Genomic DNA, 19,954 nt, shown 5'->3' with positions numbered 1-19,954 from the left:
ATTAAAAAAGTAACTCAGTTAGTAACTCAGTCACTTAACCCAAAAAGTAATGCGTTACTGAGAAAAGTAACTTTTTAGTTAACCCCCCCCCCCCCAAAAAAAAACCAACAACAAACAAACAAAAAAAAACCCTCGACTTAGGACTCTTGCCATCACGCCGTGACCTTGATGCATGCACGCTAGTGTCATCTATACTCTGATTATGTCCTGGCTGTAGTTGACTGAGTGGGGACGCTAGAGGGCGCTAGGTGCTTTTCTTTTTTGCAGTGTAGTTTTTCTAAGCCACAAAGAAGACGGTGGCTACGGTTACATGATAGCTTCTCATTCGGAATGAAATAAATCTGAATGAAATCATTCAGAATTAAAGTCTTTCCAGGTAGTTTATATGGGAAATATTCATTCCGAATGAGGGTTTACATGGGAGATCAGTTCAATCGCCTTTATTCAGGTCTGCGCAAGGTTTGGGGCAGGGAAGGTTTCTGATTGGATAGGGGGCGGGGCGGATGTTACGTGTTTACGTTTACCGGAAGAAAACACTGTATAGTCCTCGCTCCGGATAACAAGATGCTTGACGATGCCGTTCTTAGTGTGTTTTTCGGGCTTGTTTTGCTTATATTCTTGAAGCAGCAGTACGACAACAACCTTGTTCTGCTAATGCTTCGTCTGTTGAGGAGGAGAAGAGAGGTAGAAGGTCGAAGAAGGGAGATAGAAGACCGTGCTGTGGCGAATGGAAACCGGTGAGTGCAACAAGTCCGACTGCTCTATCTCAGCCTGTTGCTATGCAGTCCGTTGCTATGCGCTCTATATACGTCATCGCGCCAGAAGGGCAAGGAAACGAGCATGCGCAGAAAGACCGGAATGAATTTAAAGAGGAATGAGTGTATACATGCACACAAAATTCTTTCATTCGGAATGACAAACGGAATAAACCACCCCCTTTAATCGGATTTGATTTTCAATCGGAATGACCGTTTTTCAATCGGAATGACCGTTTACATGACCACTTTTAATCAGAATGGCCTTTCATTCCGATTAAAAGTGGAATTAAACTGTGCATGTAAACGTACTGAATGTTGCTAAGAAGGATCATGTTGGGAACCTCAGCCCTGCAGCCCAAAACATTTCCTAGCTGCACTGGCCCGTAGCTACATCGCCTAAGCGACAGCGGATGGAGTTTAACCAAGGGACTGTTAGACTACAACCTGACAAAACAAATGAACGGTATAGTAAACATGCAACCGTCTTCTGCGTTTTAAACGTTTTACAACTATGGTAACGTTACTTGGATACAAATATGGAAAATGAGCTAAAGAGAACATTTGAAGAGCTACATGATCAAGTCTGCCACCCACTGCAGACATTGTCTGTCCACAACAAAAGCTTTCTTGGGATAACAATTGATATCACGTCACTGGATATAACGTTACTGGGACTAAAAATCTACAGAAGTGCCAAGGCTTTATGTAACCTTACAGCACTGTGGTGAGGCCAGCAGGTCATAGTGACTTCAGAGATGGTGAGAGATGTGTTTCATTAAGATGCTCTGGTAAGAATTGTTCATATACCTCTATCTGACTTGATTATCTTTTATTGTTAAGGGCTAAAATGTTTTAGTGAAAGGGAACTTAAGTTTGTGAAGGAATACTGCATGCTGCGCGCAGTTTTAAAACCTGGCCAAAAATAACGGAGTAACACACCATTTGGTAACGGTAACTGAGTTACTCAATTTAAAAACTAACGCGTTAGAGTATTAGTTACTGCCAAAACTAATGGGGTTACTGTAACGCGTTACAAATAACGCGTTACTGCCCATCACTGCTTGTAGTATATCTGGGCATTTTTTTGCGCTACACCTGCCAGATTTCACTCACTCATGTATATAAGGAAGAGGTGTTAAGGGTAATCATTTGAGGCACTAATATGAAAATATTGATCAGAGAAGTTTTAAACCTTACTTAATAAACCTCAATATATTCTGCTTTCTTATAGATATATTATTTTTTGAATGTGATTCAACAAAAGAAAAAATATAATAGATATATTTACAGTGTTGAGATCTGCAAGATTGGCCTTATTCTCATGTAAAATAAGTCACCTACTTTAACGCCATGGATGTCTGAGATGTAAGTTTAACAACCACTTTTTACACTTGTTTCCTTTCAGCTTTTAAAAAAAAATAGATATAGTATCTCACTATAATAATATCGGTTACCTTGGAATACTTTGAATAACCCAAGACCATATAAACAATTACATCATAGTATAAAAGAATAGAATATGATATTATGACCTTTTTGAATGGCAACTTCTATGTGAAGCATAGTTGCAGTCACGGTTAAAATGTATACCTGTTGTCTTTTCTGTAACCACAGAAAAGGTAGAAAGCGCAGTCTCCAACTCTGCTCTAATCTGTCAACAGGAAAGAATGTCATTGTGGGCACAGAGAAAATAAAAGTCTTCTTGTGTTTACCAAGCCACTGCTATCACAGACTGTACACTCAGTGTTGTTTCTCAATTCAGATACGTAAGAAGCAGTTGCATGGAGTGATGTGCGCTGTAACATCTCATTTTAAGCTATTACATTCGGTCATAGATAGTTTTTTCTCAAGAAGGAAACTCATTGTCCACAGTAGGTGCACAAACAAGTAGGACATACAAAATACATAGCACAAACAGGTAAGACATCTATATAAAAGAGACATGGATTGGCATAAAAATAAAATGATCTGGGTCTTGTGTGATCATCAGTGCTTTGTGCATCAGAAATAAGGTGACAGAACCTAACAACAGCCGCTCCAGTGTGTGATCTTTAGATGGCAAGCTGGCATCGCGGAAACAAAGGATATTAGGGCTGTAGTCTCCTGGTTGACTAGTCGATTATTTGTGTTACTTTCATAAGGAGAAAAGTGCTACATCAACAGCTTTCCAGGATTAATCCATTATTTCCTACAGCGGGGGGACAGGCCAAGTTACCTGTAAAAATGTGGGTGTTTTCAAAACAAATCTCCCTCAGTATGGAGCTACATTTGTTTCTTTATTATTCAATCAAACAGAGTAGGTTTTGCAATCAAAAAAAAGATTTGAGAGCAAAAGTATCAATATTGCAATCAAAAAATGTTTTATTGCAAGTAAAATGATTGATTAAAACTGCAAATCCCTAAGTTTTGTTTGCAAATCCTTAAGTTCTGTTTGCAAATCCTAAACTTTTGTTTGCAAATCCTAATGTTTTGTTTGCGAGTCATTTTTTTCATTTGCAAGTCAAAAAGTTTTGCGAGTAAAAAGTTTAACCTGGTGGGCGGGGCCTAAACTGAAAGCTGTAAGACACGTCTGTTTGCCAGTCTCAATCGGAATGACAGCTTGCAAAGCATTTATTTTCTTCTTCTCTTGGTTGGCGGATTGCAAACAATTTAAAGGTGCATACCACCACCTACTGTACAAGAGTGTGCAACATAATGTCATTTAACCTGTTTCTTAAATTCTACTCATCAGCCTAGTACGCTTGCAAAGCAACATGAGAGTTCTGTAGTTCACGGAGAATTCAGTGTGGGAGCTGTGGCGAAAATCAATTCTGAAAGCGAAGTTTTTCGGGCTCCAGTTTCCAAAAAAAAATCATCCACACTAGTGGTGTGATAAAAAAATATGGAATCCACACGAAACCGCAAAACCCGCTACCAAGTGATGTAATACACATGCCAAAGCAGTAGGTGGTGATGTAACTTCTAATGGAAAGGCCATTTTAACCAATCAGAAGTCAGAGTCAATACCGAAATAGGGAAGTGCGGAAAATAAAAACTATCCGATCCACAAAAATAGCGTGACCTAATTCAACAGCAGAGGTGCCAGGACGACTACACTACCACGAAAGCAGCGAAGGGCCTGCCAACTTCTGGTAGCTGTTGTTGATTTTGTTTAAATATGTTGAATTATAATTTTATGGGTTATTGTTTGTTGGACGATTGAGCTAAGCTAACTGACGCTAATGTCAGCCGTCACTTGTTGCCATAGCAACGGTAAACATTCACATAAGGGCTAACTGCAGAGTGCAGAATCAAGCTTCACTGTAAATATAGTTAAGATACATTGTATTTAACACAGGATGTGGGATTTTAGTAGTTGGTAAACTTTTAGAAAAGAGCTATTTAATGTTGCTCTGACGTCAAACAATGGAGACAGGTAATAAAATACTGCGGTTATCCTATCTACATGGAACCGCTGGCACTGGAGTCTTCCAAAAACTTCACCCTGGACTCTGGTTTCAAAGAAACGCGGTTTCGGGTGCCCAAAAGTGCCATTGCGTGTGGCCAAACAGCCACATCGCATAGAATAATACACGGTTTCAGAAGTACACGGGTCCATGTGGACTAGGCCCAATAATAGCAAGAATGTTTTATTTGAACTGGTGCATGTAGATTGCTTTTGTTTAGCCAGGGAAGAACTATTCGACGGCGTAATGGTCAATACCGTAGATGCCCCGAGATGTAGCAGTAATGCCGACTGTCGAGCGTTTCCAGTGGGAGAGAGGGAATTGTGGGTGTAGCCCGCTCTGTATGGGGCCACGTCAAACCCACCAATAGAAACTCTTCTCTCATCCATCAGCCACAGGCCCCGCCTATTAAGTGTAGTTGAACTTGCAAGCAAAACTTTAACTCGCAAGCAAAGAGGACTGATCTGCAAGCAAAACTTATTAACTTGCAAGCAAAGAGGACTGATTCGCAAGCAAAACTTTTTAACTTGAAAGCAAAGAGTACTGATTTATAAGCAAAATGATCACACGTTTTTACTTACAAACTTGATTTTTGATTGCAGTTCAAGAAATATGCTCTCAAAACAGTTTTATATGATTGCAACAAAAAGACACAAAAATACCTCCATACCTCAGTGGAAACGAAGCTTGTATTTACTTGTATTTTACAGATAAAAAACAATGAATTGTGAAGACAGTAAAGCCCCCACTAAAATGGTATTTTAAGTCTTGTGTGTGATTTATCCTTCAGGGATTTATACTTCAGGATTTATCCTGGCTTCATATGAGCAGAGGAAATCTCCGCTCGTCGCTAGGCTAATTTACACAATGTAAAATGCCATAGGCTGGCGCTAAGAACGTTAGCATGTTGTATTTGCTTGGAAAACATGTTTAGTATAAGACAGTTGTTTTGCCGGTGAATGTTGTGAGATGTAATGGAGCCAAATTATGTACCGTTACCTTTCTTACATGTTGCTGTTGTCTCTGGTCTTATATGAGAAGAGGAAAAGATCGCTAGACGCTAGGCTAATTTATACAATGTAAAACGCCATAGACTTGTGCTAGTAACGTTAGCATGTTGTATTGGTGGGGGGAATGTGTCCAGATAAAGACAAGCGTTTGTTTGCCAGTTCTGCGATTCATAGTGAAGCCAATTTGCATACTTGTGTTTGAAATTGTCCCTATTAAGCCATGTTTAATGTGTGTTTTGAATCAACTATATAAATAAAGTTTGATTTGAACTAAACTTTACAGCACTTAGGACAGTCCTCCACCTCCTAGTGTTTTGGAGGTGTAACTGCAGAGTGACACAGACACACCACGGCGGAAGTAAAAATAATGTGTAGATTTTTTTTCCCCCACGACTAATCAATTAGTTGAAGATTATGTGCGACTTTAGTCGATCAAGATTTTCTTTGGTTGACTACAGCCCTAGAACATATGTGTTGGCAGTGCTTTATAAACAGTAACAATGGCATACTTGGCAATAACATTCATTTACCATCCCTGTTATGGTGGCTGATCTTATCCTCTGCTTGAAGGGTAAGGAACTCTTGGACCTCATTGTTTTCCCAATTTGTGGACATTTTCAGCCACTGTTCTTCTTCTTGCTAACTTCTAACAGCTACTTTTTAAATCTCCCGCGGTGGGTCTCATGCATAACACGTCATAACGTCATACCCGTGCTGCCCATGATCCTGTCCTGCCAGAAATAAGCTCCTGTTTCTGCAAGGTGGTGTATTGTGATTAGTATTAGTAACTGTGTGGATGTATTTACAGTTTTTGTCTGTAGACTGGATGCAGGGCTGGTTAATGTGTGAGTATGTGGGTATATTGTTTGTATTACTTTTTTGAACGTACTTGCAATTCTTGTGAATGCAATATCTCTTACTAATATAATAAATGCTGTATGTATTTTAATGTGAAGCACATGAGTTTACTTGTGATTAAATATGCTATACCTCCCCAGGCCTGACTAATGTGCAGATAATTACAAGGGTGTCTGCTGACCTATTTGACCCACTGTTAAGGAATGACAAGTGGCAAATGAAATTAACGTAAATGTACAGAAAATTAACAACAGTCAACCCAAGGAATCGCAAGAAGTAAAATCTGCTGGGTAATCTCTAAAATTGACCACATGCTTTTGTGGCTTGTCGTAGCTCTATGTTGGGTGTTGGTCTAGCTTCAGCGATACAAGATAGTGTATCTCTCCCTTCTCCACTAGTGCTTGTTTGAACCACAGGAACACAGATTCGTGACATGTAATTGGAACCATAGAAGTGTGCACAATATTAATGTATTCATTACTAGATGATGTATCCAAACATGGCAGCTTTTTCATTACAAAATGAAATATGCTGTCCATGACCAACATGTGTCCCAATTCCATACTGCACCCTAATTTTATACAGTATGTGCATTGTTCTTCGTTGAAGTTTTTATACTGTGAGCAGCACCTCCATTTTCATAGCACATTAAATTATGGGACACTCAAAAACCAAGTTTGAACACATTACATAGTTAACTTCAGCCTAAAATTAGAAGAAGGTGGACACAGCTCAAGTTCTCTCACTTCCTACTTTAATGCCCATAAGATGCTTTAGTGTCTGTGTTATGGCTGTCCCACATTAGTGACATACAAATAATTAATGACTAATAATATGGGGGATATGTTGGATTTAATGCTTCAAACGGTGGTGGTTCTAAAAGTCTTTATGAATGATATCATGATCAGAAAAGATGTGTTTGGCTAAAGTCTTTTCAGAACAGTACACCACTGTCCCTTGGGACTTAGTGCTCATAGTGTGAACCACACTTACTCAGAATCTCCCTTTCTGTGTTTCAGCCTAAACTGTGTATTACACTATGACACTGTGCAGCATGCTTGCTGACTCAGTGGTTGTAGAATGGAACTAGAGAGAAATTTGTTCCAGCTTTGACAACGGTCCTTTCATTTGTTCAGCATCAGTCAGCACCTGTCAGTCAGTCAGATTCATCTCCACTGTTCACTCTGCAACGACTAACGGCAGAACTTCACATTAATGCTCTCAAGGTTTTTATATAGATTTCATGGTATGATTGTTCACCAACTGCTTCTCTGATGTTTTTGTGTAGGCACTTGTGAAGGTGATGTTGTAAGAGCGATGGTGTGTGGTTTGCTTGGCCTGTTGTTTGCAGACACACCCTGACTTGCTTCCTCTATCTTCCCTTCGTGTGTGTGTGTGTGTGTGTGTGTGTGTGTGTGTGTGTGTGTTTGTGTGTGTGTGTTTACAAGGGTGAGTGGTTCAGAGAAGATCACGCTGTGTGCAGTGGGCCAATGCCAGCACTGTAAGCAATGTAACAATCCTCTTTCACATATTCAATATAATTTTTATCTTTTCTGTCTTACTCTTCTTCACACATGCGTCACTCTCCTCCACTTTCTCTTATCACCTATTGAGGTATGAATGGGTGCATGGCTGCAGAAACAGTACTACAGATAAACTGACACAATTTAGGGTACAATGGTGCAGGTTTTTTATTTTCAGTAGATTAAAAATTGCATGCTGCATGTACAATCATGTTCTAAATATTAAAAGTAGATGCCACTAATGTAGTGCAGTATTTTAAAACAGGGTGGAGTTCATGACTGTGGTTTCTCAAGTAAGAGGGTGTGTGTGTGTGTGTGTGTGTGTGTGTGTGTGTGTGTGTGTGTGTGTGTGTGTGTGTGTGTGTGTGCGCGCGCGCGCGCGCGCGCTCAGTTTACAGAAAGAGGAAAAAACTGATTGCCAGGCCTGCAGTTTTGCTCAGTGTGCTATGTGAAATGAACTGCTCACCCCAATCAGCCGAGTTATCTGGGAAATAGAACTAAATACGTATGTGTGTGTTGTATGACGACGGTTTGGCTGGTCTTGTGGTTTAACACCTATACAAGCAACATAGTGTACTCTTTAACGTTCCCACGATCCTCTGCCAGCCCCAGCTTCAGCTTTTTGTTCAGCATTTTTTATCATATACTGTATAATTTTTAAGCACTGAACTATATGTTCTTCAGGGATAGCATGTCTATTTCACTGTGTTCAATTATACAGACTTAACTCAAAGCCTCGTATCATAATCTTAAATGCAGTGTACAGAACAGAAAATGGGACAAATTAATTTCAAGTGAGGAAAAAAAACTATAGTTGGTGGACATTCAGTTAAGATTATTTGTCACACATCTTGGTCCCAGACTGAGGAATAAACATCCATGCTCAAACTTAATTGGCTGTTTATGGCTCTGCACCAAGGATAGCCTTGGCTAGGTTTTCTGTATGTCCATCCCACTATTGTGAACACGATATCTCAAGAACACCTTGAGGTAATTTTTTCAAGTTTGGCATAAATGTTCACTTAGACTCAGTGATGAATTGATTAGATTTTGATAGTCAAAGGTCAAGGTCACTGTGACCTTGCACCTGTCTCATTCTCATTAACACAATATCTCAAGAAGACCTTGAGGGAGTTTCCCCAAATTTGGTGCGACTTTGACTCAAGAATGAACTGATTAGAAGTAGGTGGTCAACAGTTAAGGTCACTGTGACCTCACAAAACATGTTTTTGGGTGCAACTAAAGAATTCATATGCTAATTTTGAGAAAATCACCCATAAAAGGTCAGAGGTCAGCTTCACTGTGACATCATAGTGTTCTTTAAAAACACTGTTCTGGCCAAGGTTTTAGAAAAAATTGTTGCAGAACAGGTAATTTAATTTATAACCGGAAATGGCCTATTTGAAAAATTCCAGTCTGGCTTTAGAGCGGGCCATAGCACAGAGACTGCGCTCCTCAAAGTGCTCAATGATCTTCTTTTAGCAGCTGAATCTGGCCATTCATCTATTTTAATCCTTTTAGATCTCACTGCAGCTTTTGATACTGTGGATCACCTGATTTTATTGGAACGTCTCAAGAAGGCAAGAAGGCATCTCTGGCACTGTTTTAGTCTGGTTTTACTCATATCTCCAAAATAGGACTTTTAATGTTGCTATTGGTGACTGCAGATCTTCCACAGCATCTTTGTCTTGTGGAGTACCTCAAAGGTCAGTCCTTGGCCCGTTGCTCTTCTCACTCTACATGTTACCACTAGGACACATAATCCGCAGACACAATATTAGTTTCCATTTTTATGCAGATGACACACAGCTTTATTTCTCTTTCGACCCTACCATCAACCAGCAACTAAACACTCTCCAGGTATGCCTAAATGAAGTACAAATCTGGCTGTCTAATAATTTCCTTTAATTGAACCCAGACAAATCCAAAGTCATTATCATACTAACTCTACTCCTGACTAAGTAAACATAATCTTTCCAGACTTCAGCTTATTCAAAATTCTGCCGCCAGACTCCTCACAAATTCAAACAAAACAGTACACATAACCCCGATTTTAGCTTCATTACACTGGCTACCTGTGCGTTTTAGAATTGATTTTAAGATTTTAATGATCACTTTTAAGGCCCGGATGGGACTGGCCCCTGAGTACATCAAAGACTGCTTAGTCCCATATGAGCCAAGGCGTAGCCTGAGATCCTCCAGTGGGTCCCTATTAGAGATTCCAAGATCTAGATTGAAAACCAAGGGCGACTAGTCATGGAGACATACAACTGCGAAGCGGTAATTCTAGTTTACATTTCACATATGGGGTTGGGGTTTTTACGTCTTGAAACAGTTCATTGATTGACAGGACATCTGCAGTTACTTTGATGAACAATTAATTGTTACATTAATATTAAAACATTGTGTACACTTTGGGTAATGGGAAATCATGATAGTCATTTATCACTATTTTTTTGATATTTATAGACCAAACCATGTATCAATTAATCCAGAAAATTATCAACATATAGTAAAATGAATTGCAGCCCTAGTTTTATATGCATAATTCCTAACTTGGACAATTTATGTGGAAGTAAAATATAGCATAGCTAAATCCATGAGGACTATTACCATGGACATCAGTGTGTGTGGTCTATGAACATGAACATCAGTCTGTTTGTCTCATTGGTAAATTGGTGAACCAACAGTTGGTAATGTGGGCAGAAACCCAACCAAGTGTTTTAGCAGGAAACCGTTGAGAATGGTTCCGTGGGTTATGGGGTTTGGTTTTGGTCCTCTAGCTGTTGTGTTTTGCTGTGTGTTTTTCCTCATACTAGCAGAGGATGTAGCACTGCATGTGATAACTTACAGAAAGATTTGTGCTGGGACTCGATATGAATTGCTTTGGTGTGTCGTGTGTGGGAGTGAAACTTGTGTGGCTTTCAAAAGCTGGTAGCTATCTTTGAGGTGACAGCAGAGGTGAAGCAGGGTGTGGGCAGAACTATGAGATCTAGAAAATTTCATGTTTGTGTGTTTTTAATCCAGAACATATAAAATCAGATGCTGTGTTATCAACACAGAGGTTAGAATTACTCATGCTGGCTGCGGTGATGAGTCATGATATCTGTCAGCCATCAGAGAACATATGCACTTAACATCCTCCTCTTGAGATACGTTACACCTGAAGTCTGATATGTCTGGGTTTTTTTTGTTTGTTTGTTTTTTTTCTTTGCTACTCTCAGCATGTCTTCCTCACCACAAAGCAAGTTATTTCTGTGCTATCCCAGAGGCACTTTGTGTGTCTTTATTCCCTTTACTGATCTTTTTAAAGAATGCCTTTGCATTTCAGTTTTAGCTTTATTTCAGATTTCCAGTCATTTGTCTCACCAGTGCTGTTAGCAGGTTGTTCATGCCTGTTTTAATCAGGAAGCATTGTTGGAATTGTGGAAAAATACAGAATCTTGTGTTGCCTTTTCCTTGTGATGATGTTTACCTCTGTCTTTTATGTCTTTAGGTAAGAGTACACCAGTGAGCATGTCTGGCACAGCTGACCCTTCCAAACCATGTGACCCCTTCCAGCCATTTGGCAGTGATGACATCGACCCATTTCAGAGTAAAAAGGGCCTTGGTGACCCGTTCAGTGGCAAAGACCCTTTCGCCCCATCATCGGCATCAAGTAAAGCCCCTAAAGACTCTACCTTGGGTTTTGCAGACTTCAGTTCTGTAAGTTGAGATGGGTGATACTGTTTAACTGTCAGTGTCTAGACCAGGCTACATAGCTATTCACAGACACCAGCACAGTCACTAGGTTTTAGTGACTATAGAGTGCTACAAGGTCACTCCTAAAGACTGATGAGTGCTGAAAGTGCTGATTAGGCATAGGGTGTAGCAGAGGACTTTAAGCATAGTTAATGTGTTGTACCAAAGTGTTATGGATTTGCGCAATTCTTAATGTGTGTCTTAAACAAGGTATGGTTCCGGGTATGGTTACAGTATGTTTTGGGGCTTGAATTTGATTACTGATTTTACACCAGTGACTCCCTGTACAGTATATTCATTTATATGTCGCGGCCCACCACAATTAAAACATCTGCCACCACGTTTTGATTTTCTACTTTCAGAGCTGAACCATTCATTAGGCGTGCTGGTGGAATATATAAACCATTGCATAACACTCTTACAGTGCAGAGTGTACTCTAGGCACAGACAGAGCAGCAGAACACCAGGCAGAAATCGTGCATTATGCTGGGTGTAAAAGTTTGCTTTCACTTACAAACAGCTGCTCCTTTCATCCATTGTTGCAATCTGATCAGCTCTGAGCTAATCGACTTATGAATTATCCACCCTGTGACTCAAACTCAACAGACTGCTGATAAGGAAAGATTAACCCATGAAGAGTTCTGCCTGTACTGTGTTCATGGACCTGCAAAGACCTCTGAATTTAGAGAGGGGGAACAGACTGAAGGACGTACAGGCAAGAAAGAAAAAAAAACTAAAGTCAGCTACTGCCACCCATAGATTCTAATTCTGTGTGAAACACTGAATGACCTTATTTTCAACTGGAATGAACATATGATCTGTATCTGCTAGATTTTCTAGATCAGTAAACAAAAGTTGAACATCCTGAATTTGCAAATTGAGATTGAAACACAATGTGGGCTGAACAAATAAGATAAGGAGAACCTGTTTTTATGTCATTTGTGAATACACACCATGATTAGAGATGTTTATCCAGATAAGGGCTGCAACTGATAATTGTTGTCATTATTGACTAAACTTCTAAATCTTCTCTTTTTCTGAGACAACAGCAAGAAAATATTAATTTTTGCCAACTTCAGCACCAAATAATGCAAAATACATTTCTATCAAAACAATTAATTGACTAATTGTTTCAGCTTCTACATAATGTATCCATATAGGTTACATGTTTATACCAGATAATTACCAAGATGATGGTAGAAATAGTAAGTCAATGTAAAATCGTTACTAGCTCTTGTACAGACAACATGTAAAAATATTTACACTGAGGCAGCATGGGTTATGCCTTTGTCCAGTTAGGTCTAGGAAATAACCTAATATTACTGAATATGGAGTGTTTAAGAAATCATATTGTAGGAATAGGATTACATGTTTTCATTTTTACAGAATCCTGTAAAATTCTCACGAACAAACTGTGGTTATAAACCAAGAAAACAACTTAATCATGTTTTTTTCTCTACAAGGGTCTAGTGTGTTGTTACACAACAGTGAAACTAGATCATTGGTCTAAATTATTTTAAGTATTTATGCCATATATTTCAATTTCAGCAAAACATTATTTTAATACAGTTCAAATTGTGATACTGATTTTAACCATCCAGTACAACCCAATGTCCAATGCAGTAAGCTATGTTCGATTCCTAAGATAACACCAGAAATTATTATTTCATTCTGTCATGGTAAAGTTAAAAACAATACTAGAGCACTCGGAGAGCGCAGACCTCCGCCAAGCAGCTCGGATTTCCCGCCATTTTATTATTTTATCCACTTCATTTCAACCAATCACCACCAAAATTTCATCAAAAACCGTTCAGAACTTTTCGAGTTACTTTGCAGACAAACTGACAAACAGACCAACGCCGGCGAAAACATAACCTCCTTGGCGGAGGTAATAATAATTGAATACAGTAAGCTTACCAAACTTAGTTTACTGGCCTTCAGTATAAAGACAGAGGGAGTTAAGACGTAAGGACAGCACACAACAAAGGCAGTCTTTGCTTTACATTCTCATTGGCAGCTCAGTGTTTCATCTTCGTGTTAACAAGTTTCTCAGTTTATAAATAAAACATACACACACACACACACACACACACACACACACACACACACACACACACTTCACATTTTAAAATCTCCAGCACAGCTCTGACATTCTTGCAACAACACAAGTCATGTAGAGAATGAAAGAAATAATTCAACCCTTTAGGAGACAGATATCAATCTGGTGTCTTTGTGTTTAGTACAGAGCTGGAGTCAGGCAATGGTTAACCTAGCTGAGTTTACATATTGAAAGCAGTGGGAAACAGCTAGCCTGTCTCTCTCTGAAGTTCAAAAATATGTAACCAACAGCTATAAGAGGCCGTACACATGCTGCGTTTTTTGCACCATCGAATTCTTTGTTTTCAGTGTAGACACATGGCAGGCACATTCAAAGGCGTTCCCGAGCGGCCGTTTTTCAGGGAGTAACAGCTGTGCCCTGAGATGAACAGAGTTCAGCTTTTTGGACGCAGTAGCAGGCACTGCATGTCATGTGACCAAGAACAACCAATCACAGCTGGCAGATATCTTTACCCTCTTCCATAATTATCAATCTTTGATAAATATAAAGAAAAAGTGGATCATTTTAGTGCAGGGATACCCAGAGCTTGACATCTGTCCTATTGACAGTATTTTCGGCAACAACACCTGGAAGAAGATCAGCTTTGCACTCAGGATTTCTGGTAAATAGGCTATGATCCGGTGCTGGTTATTTTCGCTTAGCAACCTCAGACGCAACCTGCCTCCACAGTCTTGAAGTTGACACAGAGTAGACACAAGAGTGGCGCCCAGCACCTGATCCAGCATTTTCCAGGCGGTTGAAAGTGGTGTTCATTTGCGAAGATTGTCTTGCTGAACAAAACGTTTATGATTCACATATTTTTTGTTAGCCACAGAGGTTATTTTTGGGAATAATCCAATATCCAATAGAAAAATCCCATAGGCCTTTTGACAAGGGAACCAGTGCTTCCGTGTCAGGCTACAGAAAAATGTCATTACTGGAGCACTTTATAACAAGGATTTTGTCAAAGTTACATAGGCTACAGAACCTTTAAAACTGTAAGTAGTAAAGCTGTAATTTTGTCTTTTGGCAAGAAGAATGTAAGTTTGTTAGGGACTTTCACAAAGGCTGAGAAATGATATCAGTAATGTGTTGGCATAATGGTGGCAGTCTTGACTAGTAGAATCTCTAAGAGTACTCAAATGGAAACAAACAGAAACCTTTTGTCCCCCATAAGCAAGTAACCACAGAAACTCAAAATACTGTGCATTTCAGATTTCAGTCAAGCAGATGCACTTCATTGGTAAATGATCACTGTTTTCTAAGCTTATGTCTGACTGGTGTTAGTCAGTTCAACTATTCGTCAGATTTATCCATCTAACACGAGACACAACAGTATCACCACTCAACTGTCAGCTCTTGAGTCTGTCTGCCCTGCATGGCCTTGCTGTTTATGCTCACTATTTGTTGCTGATAGTTGATTAATGCTTTAACTCTGCTATCTGTTGTTGTTGTTGTGCATGTTCTATTATGTTAGTGTAATTTTGCATTTTCTCAGCACTCTTCAGCATTATTCTGCAGCCCTCTATTTCACCCTCACTTTTTCATGGTACCTCAGATACGAACTGACTGCTTTAATAATTATAAATCAAATTATTATTTATGAACCAAAGCAGTAAAACAGTAAAATATTTAGCATTACCAGCATAAGGATATTGAAGCTTTTACCAATAATAAATACTACGTTTATTAAATCATACACATACTTCTCTCCAACTGTTTGACCAAAGCTGCTGCATTTCAGCTTTATCTACAAAAACAAACAAATACAGTTACTTTAAACTCATGGCCTTTAACAGTCTGATTTTACTTAATTGTGATATCTTTTTGTAACAATTGCCTTCAGTAGAAATAATGGGGGACAAAATCCAAGAAAGTTTTGAAAAATATAGACCTGTCTTTTAAAATGTTTTGATTTATCTTGCTAAAATTTGACAAAATGATAATGGATTTTAGCTTATGTAGCATGTAAAATTTGCTTTTGGCTTTATTCTTGTTTTTCTTTAATAATATTTGGATTGTCCTACACTTTGTGAGTCCTACTTGACCCACCTTTGCAAGCATAGTTATTTTTGTCCTTGGTGTTAAACTGTCCCAGTTTGACAGCTGATTTTATCAACTGTACAAATTTATGTTCTTACATCACTGCTGGTACTTCTCCACGGTCCAACAACAATCCCACTAGTTACATATATTTAAATACCTTTGATGAAACAGCAGTTTCATCTAGGTTACAGTCAGATGGTATGAGCACAATCAGTTGTCATGACATAAAGTAGGAAAACGAGGCCCTGGTTGAAAACAGGACTTATTCTTGAACGGGCAGATTTCCTAGGATTCCTCATTTGTCCATTTGCTAGTGCTGCACGATTTGATAAAAATGTGCAATTGCGATTTGAGTGGACAATATCGCGATTTGCAATTGCGATTACAATATAATAAAAAAAAATGGTATCATTAGTCTTCTTGCTTGATTCAGTGTTTCACCTAAATTATATTAGGGGGGCAATGACCTATCACGACATAGTTATTGTTATGGACAGTGTGTTAATGACCATCAACAGACTGAGCACAGTCAAACACGCTGCTCGCACAGCAGCACAGCACAGTACTGTACACACAGCTGAGCGAGCCTGTGTTGCGTTCAGGCGTTGTCACGTAAATGACAAATTCCAGCACGCCATAGCACAACACAGCAGCATGTCAAGTTGGCTGAGCCCGAGCAAAATTGTTCAGTTTTTCATTTGTTATTATAAAGTTTGTTATGGAGTGCATGATTTCCCCGTGACACTTACAAATGTTTGCGTAACTGTGCCTGGATGTTGTTTTATGAGGCTCTGGCGGTTTTCAGTTGTCCGTTTGTCTTTAATGTTACTTGGCTTGGCTTTCTCTCGCATGCATTCTTCCTACTTTTCTCTGTGCTGTCTCAAGTGCTGATATAGATTGGTTGTGTTGCAACGTGGCAACTTTAACTTTTAAAGTTTTACACAGCACGTCTTTCTGTTCAGCGTCACCATACCTGAATCCAAAGTATTGCCATGTAATAGACGTTGTGTTTTTTTCGCCACCAACTCAGCCTGTTCATGGTCGTGCTCATGCTCTTCTTCAGTGTCTGTGTAGGTCACTGCTGCACGCCGGGTGGTCACCTGACCATACGTGCTGCACATAGTAGAATAGCTTGTGGGTATAATGTCAACAAACTCCACACACTACAGGAGAGGTAGTCACGTTCACAGGCACACACGTTAACATTTATTTACATTAAATCGCAAATCGCAGCCTTTTATGCGGTTATGTAATCACCCAGCCTGACATCGTGATTGCAATTGCGATTAGATTAATCGTGCAGCACTAGCATAAACTTTTCATTCATACTGCAGTTTGATTGTCTATATCATATTGGCAGATTTTCTTTTTCATCCTTGTGCCCTGCACAGGCCTCCTTTATGTCTGCACCCACCTTATAGAAAACTTTAATTATTCTTAAGTTGAGCAGTTAATAATGGAAGAACAGAAGAGAAGATAAAGAAATTAAACCGCTCTAAAGCTGCCTATGCCCCTCCTGTCAAACCAGCTAGATACTGCCATTAAGTCTTCAACCACGCTGTAAGTGCTTCAGTGCTAAGCATGTGTGGATGCTTCCATGGTGCTCTGGATGGAGGAAGGCTGCAGCAAAAGCTGGTCTGACCGCGTTGGTGTCCATCCGTAGGATTGGATAGGCATGAATCATCTTTAGCAGCAACTTCCCAGTTGTCCCTGAAGAGAACCCCAGTTGCAGGGCACGAGTCAGACAGCCCGTCTCCTTCCATCCTTCACTCACAAGCTTAATGTGGCCTCACAGAGGGCGTTAAATCTGCCAACAGTTCAGTTTGTCAGGCATATGCAGCATTTCTGATTTGTGTTCTGGTGTGTTCTGGTTTTGTGACAGTGTTGATCAGCCTGTCTGCTTTTTATCATATTTTACTGCAATAAAAATGAAGTCAGATGAACAGACTGAAAACTTTCTCTTATGAGGTAAAACTGATGTTGACAAAGTTTTCTTGTGCAGAAATAGTTTGCAATTGGAAATAAGGCAATAAATAGAAAGATACTGCAATATATTTTATCGCAGTACTCAGCATATGGCAGTATCGCAATGATATCATTCCTCTGGTGATTCCCACCCTTACTCTCTTCCCAGTTCTCCCACGTAAAACGCAAGGAATACAAGGGAGGAAGGTCATTTAACCTATCTTCAGATGGTGGTCAATAACAATTAGACTCCATCTATGGTTAAAGCGTATGGTGATAGTGAGTGACGTATACACACTGTCAGCTTCAACGTCCGGTCTCTTTATTAGAAAGGATGGAAACACAGCAACTTTATAGCCAAATCCCTTATTTACACCTCAAGTCTTTTCGGTCAAGAATTATTTCTCTCGAGGAGTTCTTCCCTCCACCACAGCAACCCTGCCCTTAGCGCACTTTGTGTCAGGCCTCACTGGCTTCACCTACATCAGCTGAAGAAAAGCTTGCCTAAATTGGGAGAACTATGATCACACAGTTGTTACATAAGGTGCGGACGTAAGGATGACCCATGCAGGGCACAAGGGTGTGAAAGAAAGAATCTTCACGGCTGTGTGTGCACACTAAGATAAACCCAATGCATTTGCCCATCTTTTTCTCCCACCCTCTGGATGTCATATCTTCTGTTGTTAAGTAGTTCTGTTAGCTGTTCTCTCCTTTAGCTCCAAGCGTTGTTTGTTACTATGTGAGGGGGTTCACTGGCAGTTGTTTCACCATAGTCCATTTGTCTTATCTGTGGCACTTATTGGCAACTACTTCAACTTCAGTAGCTTAGTATGTTAAGAATTCATGTTTTACGTAAGTTAACCATGACTAGCCTGTAGATTGAAGCTAGCAGAATTACTTGTTTTCAAATAAAAATGCTAACAAACAGCTAAACACAAACAGCAAAGAAAGTGTTACAAAGAGGACTGAACAGAAACTCTGCAGGTATCCCTTTACAGTGTCTGTGTGCTGTGGTGTAATGTCTTATAAACTAGCCTAGTTCAGGGGTTTCTGGATTATAACTTTTCTGTTCTGTAATCCACCTCTCTAACAGGGCCTGACAAAGTCAAGGTAAGAGATTGAACACACAATGAAATTCCCATAACATTACATTTTGGCGGTTTAATCAAAATAATGTTAAATAATGAACATAAAGGCAGTGCATTATAGATAAATCTCACATCATGTGTTGCTGAAAAAGGTAATGACATTAACTTTGTGGACTGTGAAAATGTGTAATACTCATGACGAAGTGAGTTGAGAGTTGTTTTTAAAAAGTGTAAGCAAAAAGCACAGTTTCTAACATAACTGAGGGACACATGTTGCATTTGGATTACAGGATTTCTCACTTCCCTACTTTTTCAGTTGAAAATTTTAGTCGGGTGAAAAGTTATTACTTTTTACCAATACTCATTTTAAATGACACTTTGAAAAACTCAAATGTTTTTGAGCTATTTTGAGTCTTAGAAAAAACATTTTCAATTTCATCAGGTTCCTTTTTTCCTGTTTATCCTTGTTGACACTGATCAGAATTAAAGAGGATATCTTGAAATAATTGACACATGAAGATATAACATATTGATGATCTGAAATAAAATTTTAAATCTTTATTGACATGGGGAGTCCCATGTCTGTCCCTACTGTACTCTCTGCCTAGCCCCTTTCAGACATGCACCTCATTATATCAGTGCTCTGGCTTGTTCCAGATGGGATGTATAAAATTACTATATTGTGAACATTGAGTATAAATTGTCACGTCATTTTTTTAAGCCACCAGCATGATACTCCATTCCACATTTCAGTTCTCTCACATTTCAGTTCTCTCACTCTCTCCTATGGCTCTCTCAAAAAGAAGGAAACATAATACATCACACTCACTCTTCCACCCATCCAGATCAGTTTCTCTTGAGTGATAGTGTGTGATCAGGCCAGACATGTTTATGATCTGCAGGGCTCCAAAGTGCTATTTACTTGCATTTTGTGACTATGGAGCACCAATTCAACTTGCAAATATGTTTAATATTTGAATTGGAGAGCTGTTAGTTTGTTTTTAGTTTACAGCAAATAAATCATCACATTTAACAGCTCTGCAGTAATAGTTTAACTTAATGAGTTTAACAATAGTGTATGCAGACAAATTGTGTATTTTTGTGTCTGTGGGGCTCCAGACCATGACTATTTAGTTACATTTTGCAACATGGAGCACCAGTGCGACTTGCTATATTAATAACATATGGAGCGCTGTTAGTGTTCAGCTCACATTGAATAAATCCTTATATGTAAGGGGCAGCATGAACAGCAGAAACATCAACACATCCTGAGAGGAGCTGAGGGCTTCAAAATAAAAGCACCAGAGGTTCTGCTTTGATTTATTTAGTTTATTATAACAGTATTTTATTAAACTTTTTTATAGCAATATTTTATTTATCTTAATTATAATAGTAATTATTTAACTTTATTATGACAGTAC

The 19,954-nt window shown here is 39.2% G+C and overlaps 1 protein-coding gene across 5 annotated transcripts in view; it reads left to right on the top strand.

Moving 5' to 3' along the window:
* LOC117253947 (epidermal growth factor receptor substrate 15-like 1) overlaps positions 1-19,954 on the top strand; it is a 151,902-nt gene that overhangs the window by 119,943 nt on the left and 12,005 nt on the right. For 2 of the 5 annotated variants that reach the window (XM_078169073.1, XM_078169072.1), the window contains one exon: positions 11,092-11,300. In XM_078169073.1, the coding sequence (XP_078025199.1) occupies positions 11,092-11,300 (209 nt within the window). Of the gene's footprint in view, positions 1-11,091; positions 11,301-18,538; positions 18,556-19,954 lie in introns of all 5 variants that reach the window. The other 3 variants (XM_033621854.2, XM_078169074.1, XM_078169075.1) reach the window with 3 other exon arrangements.

Source organism: Epinephelus lanceolatus, chromosome 6 (assembly GCF_041903045.1).
Source record: "Epinephelus lanceolatus isolate andai-2023 chromosome 6, ASM4190304v1, whole genome shotgun sequence".
Classification (NCBI taxonomy): Eukaryota; Metazoa; Chordata; class Actinopteri; order Perciformes; family Serranidae; genus Epinephelus; species Epinephelus lanceolatus.
The sequence above is the reverse complement of the archived record's forward strand: the minus strand, read 5'-3'. Positions and strand labels throughout refer to the sequence as shown.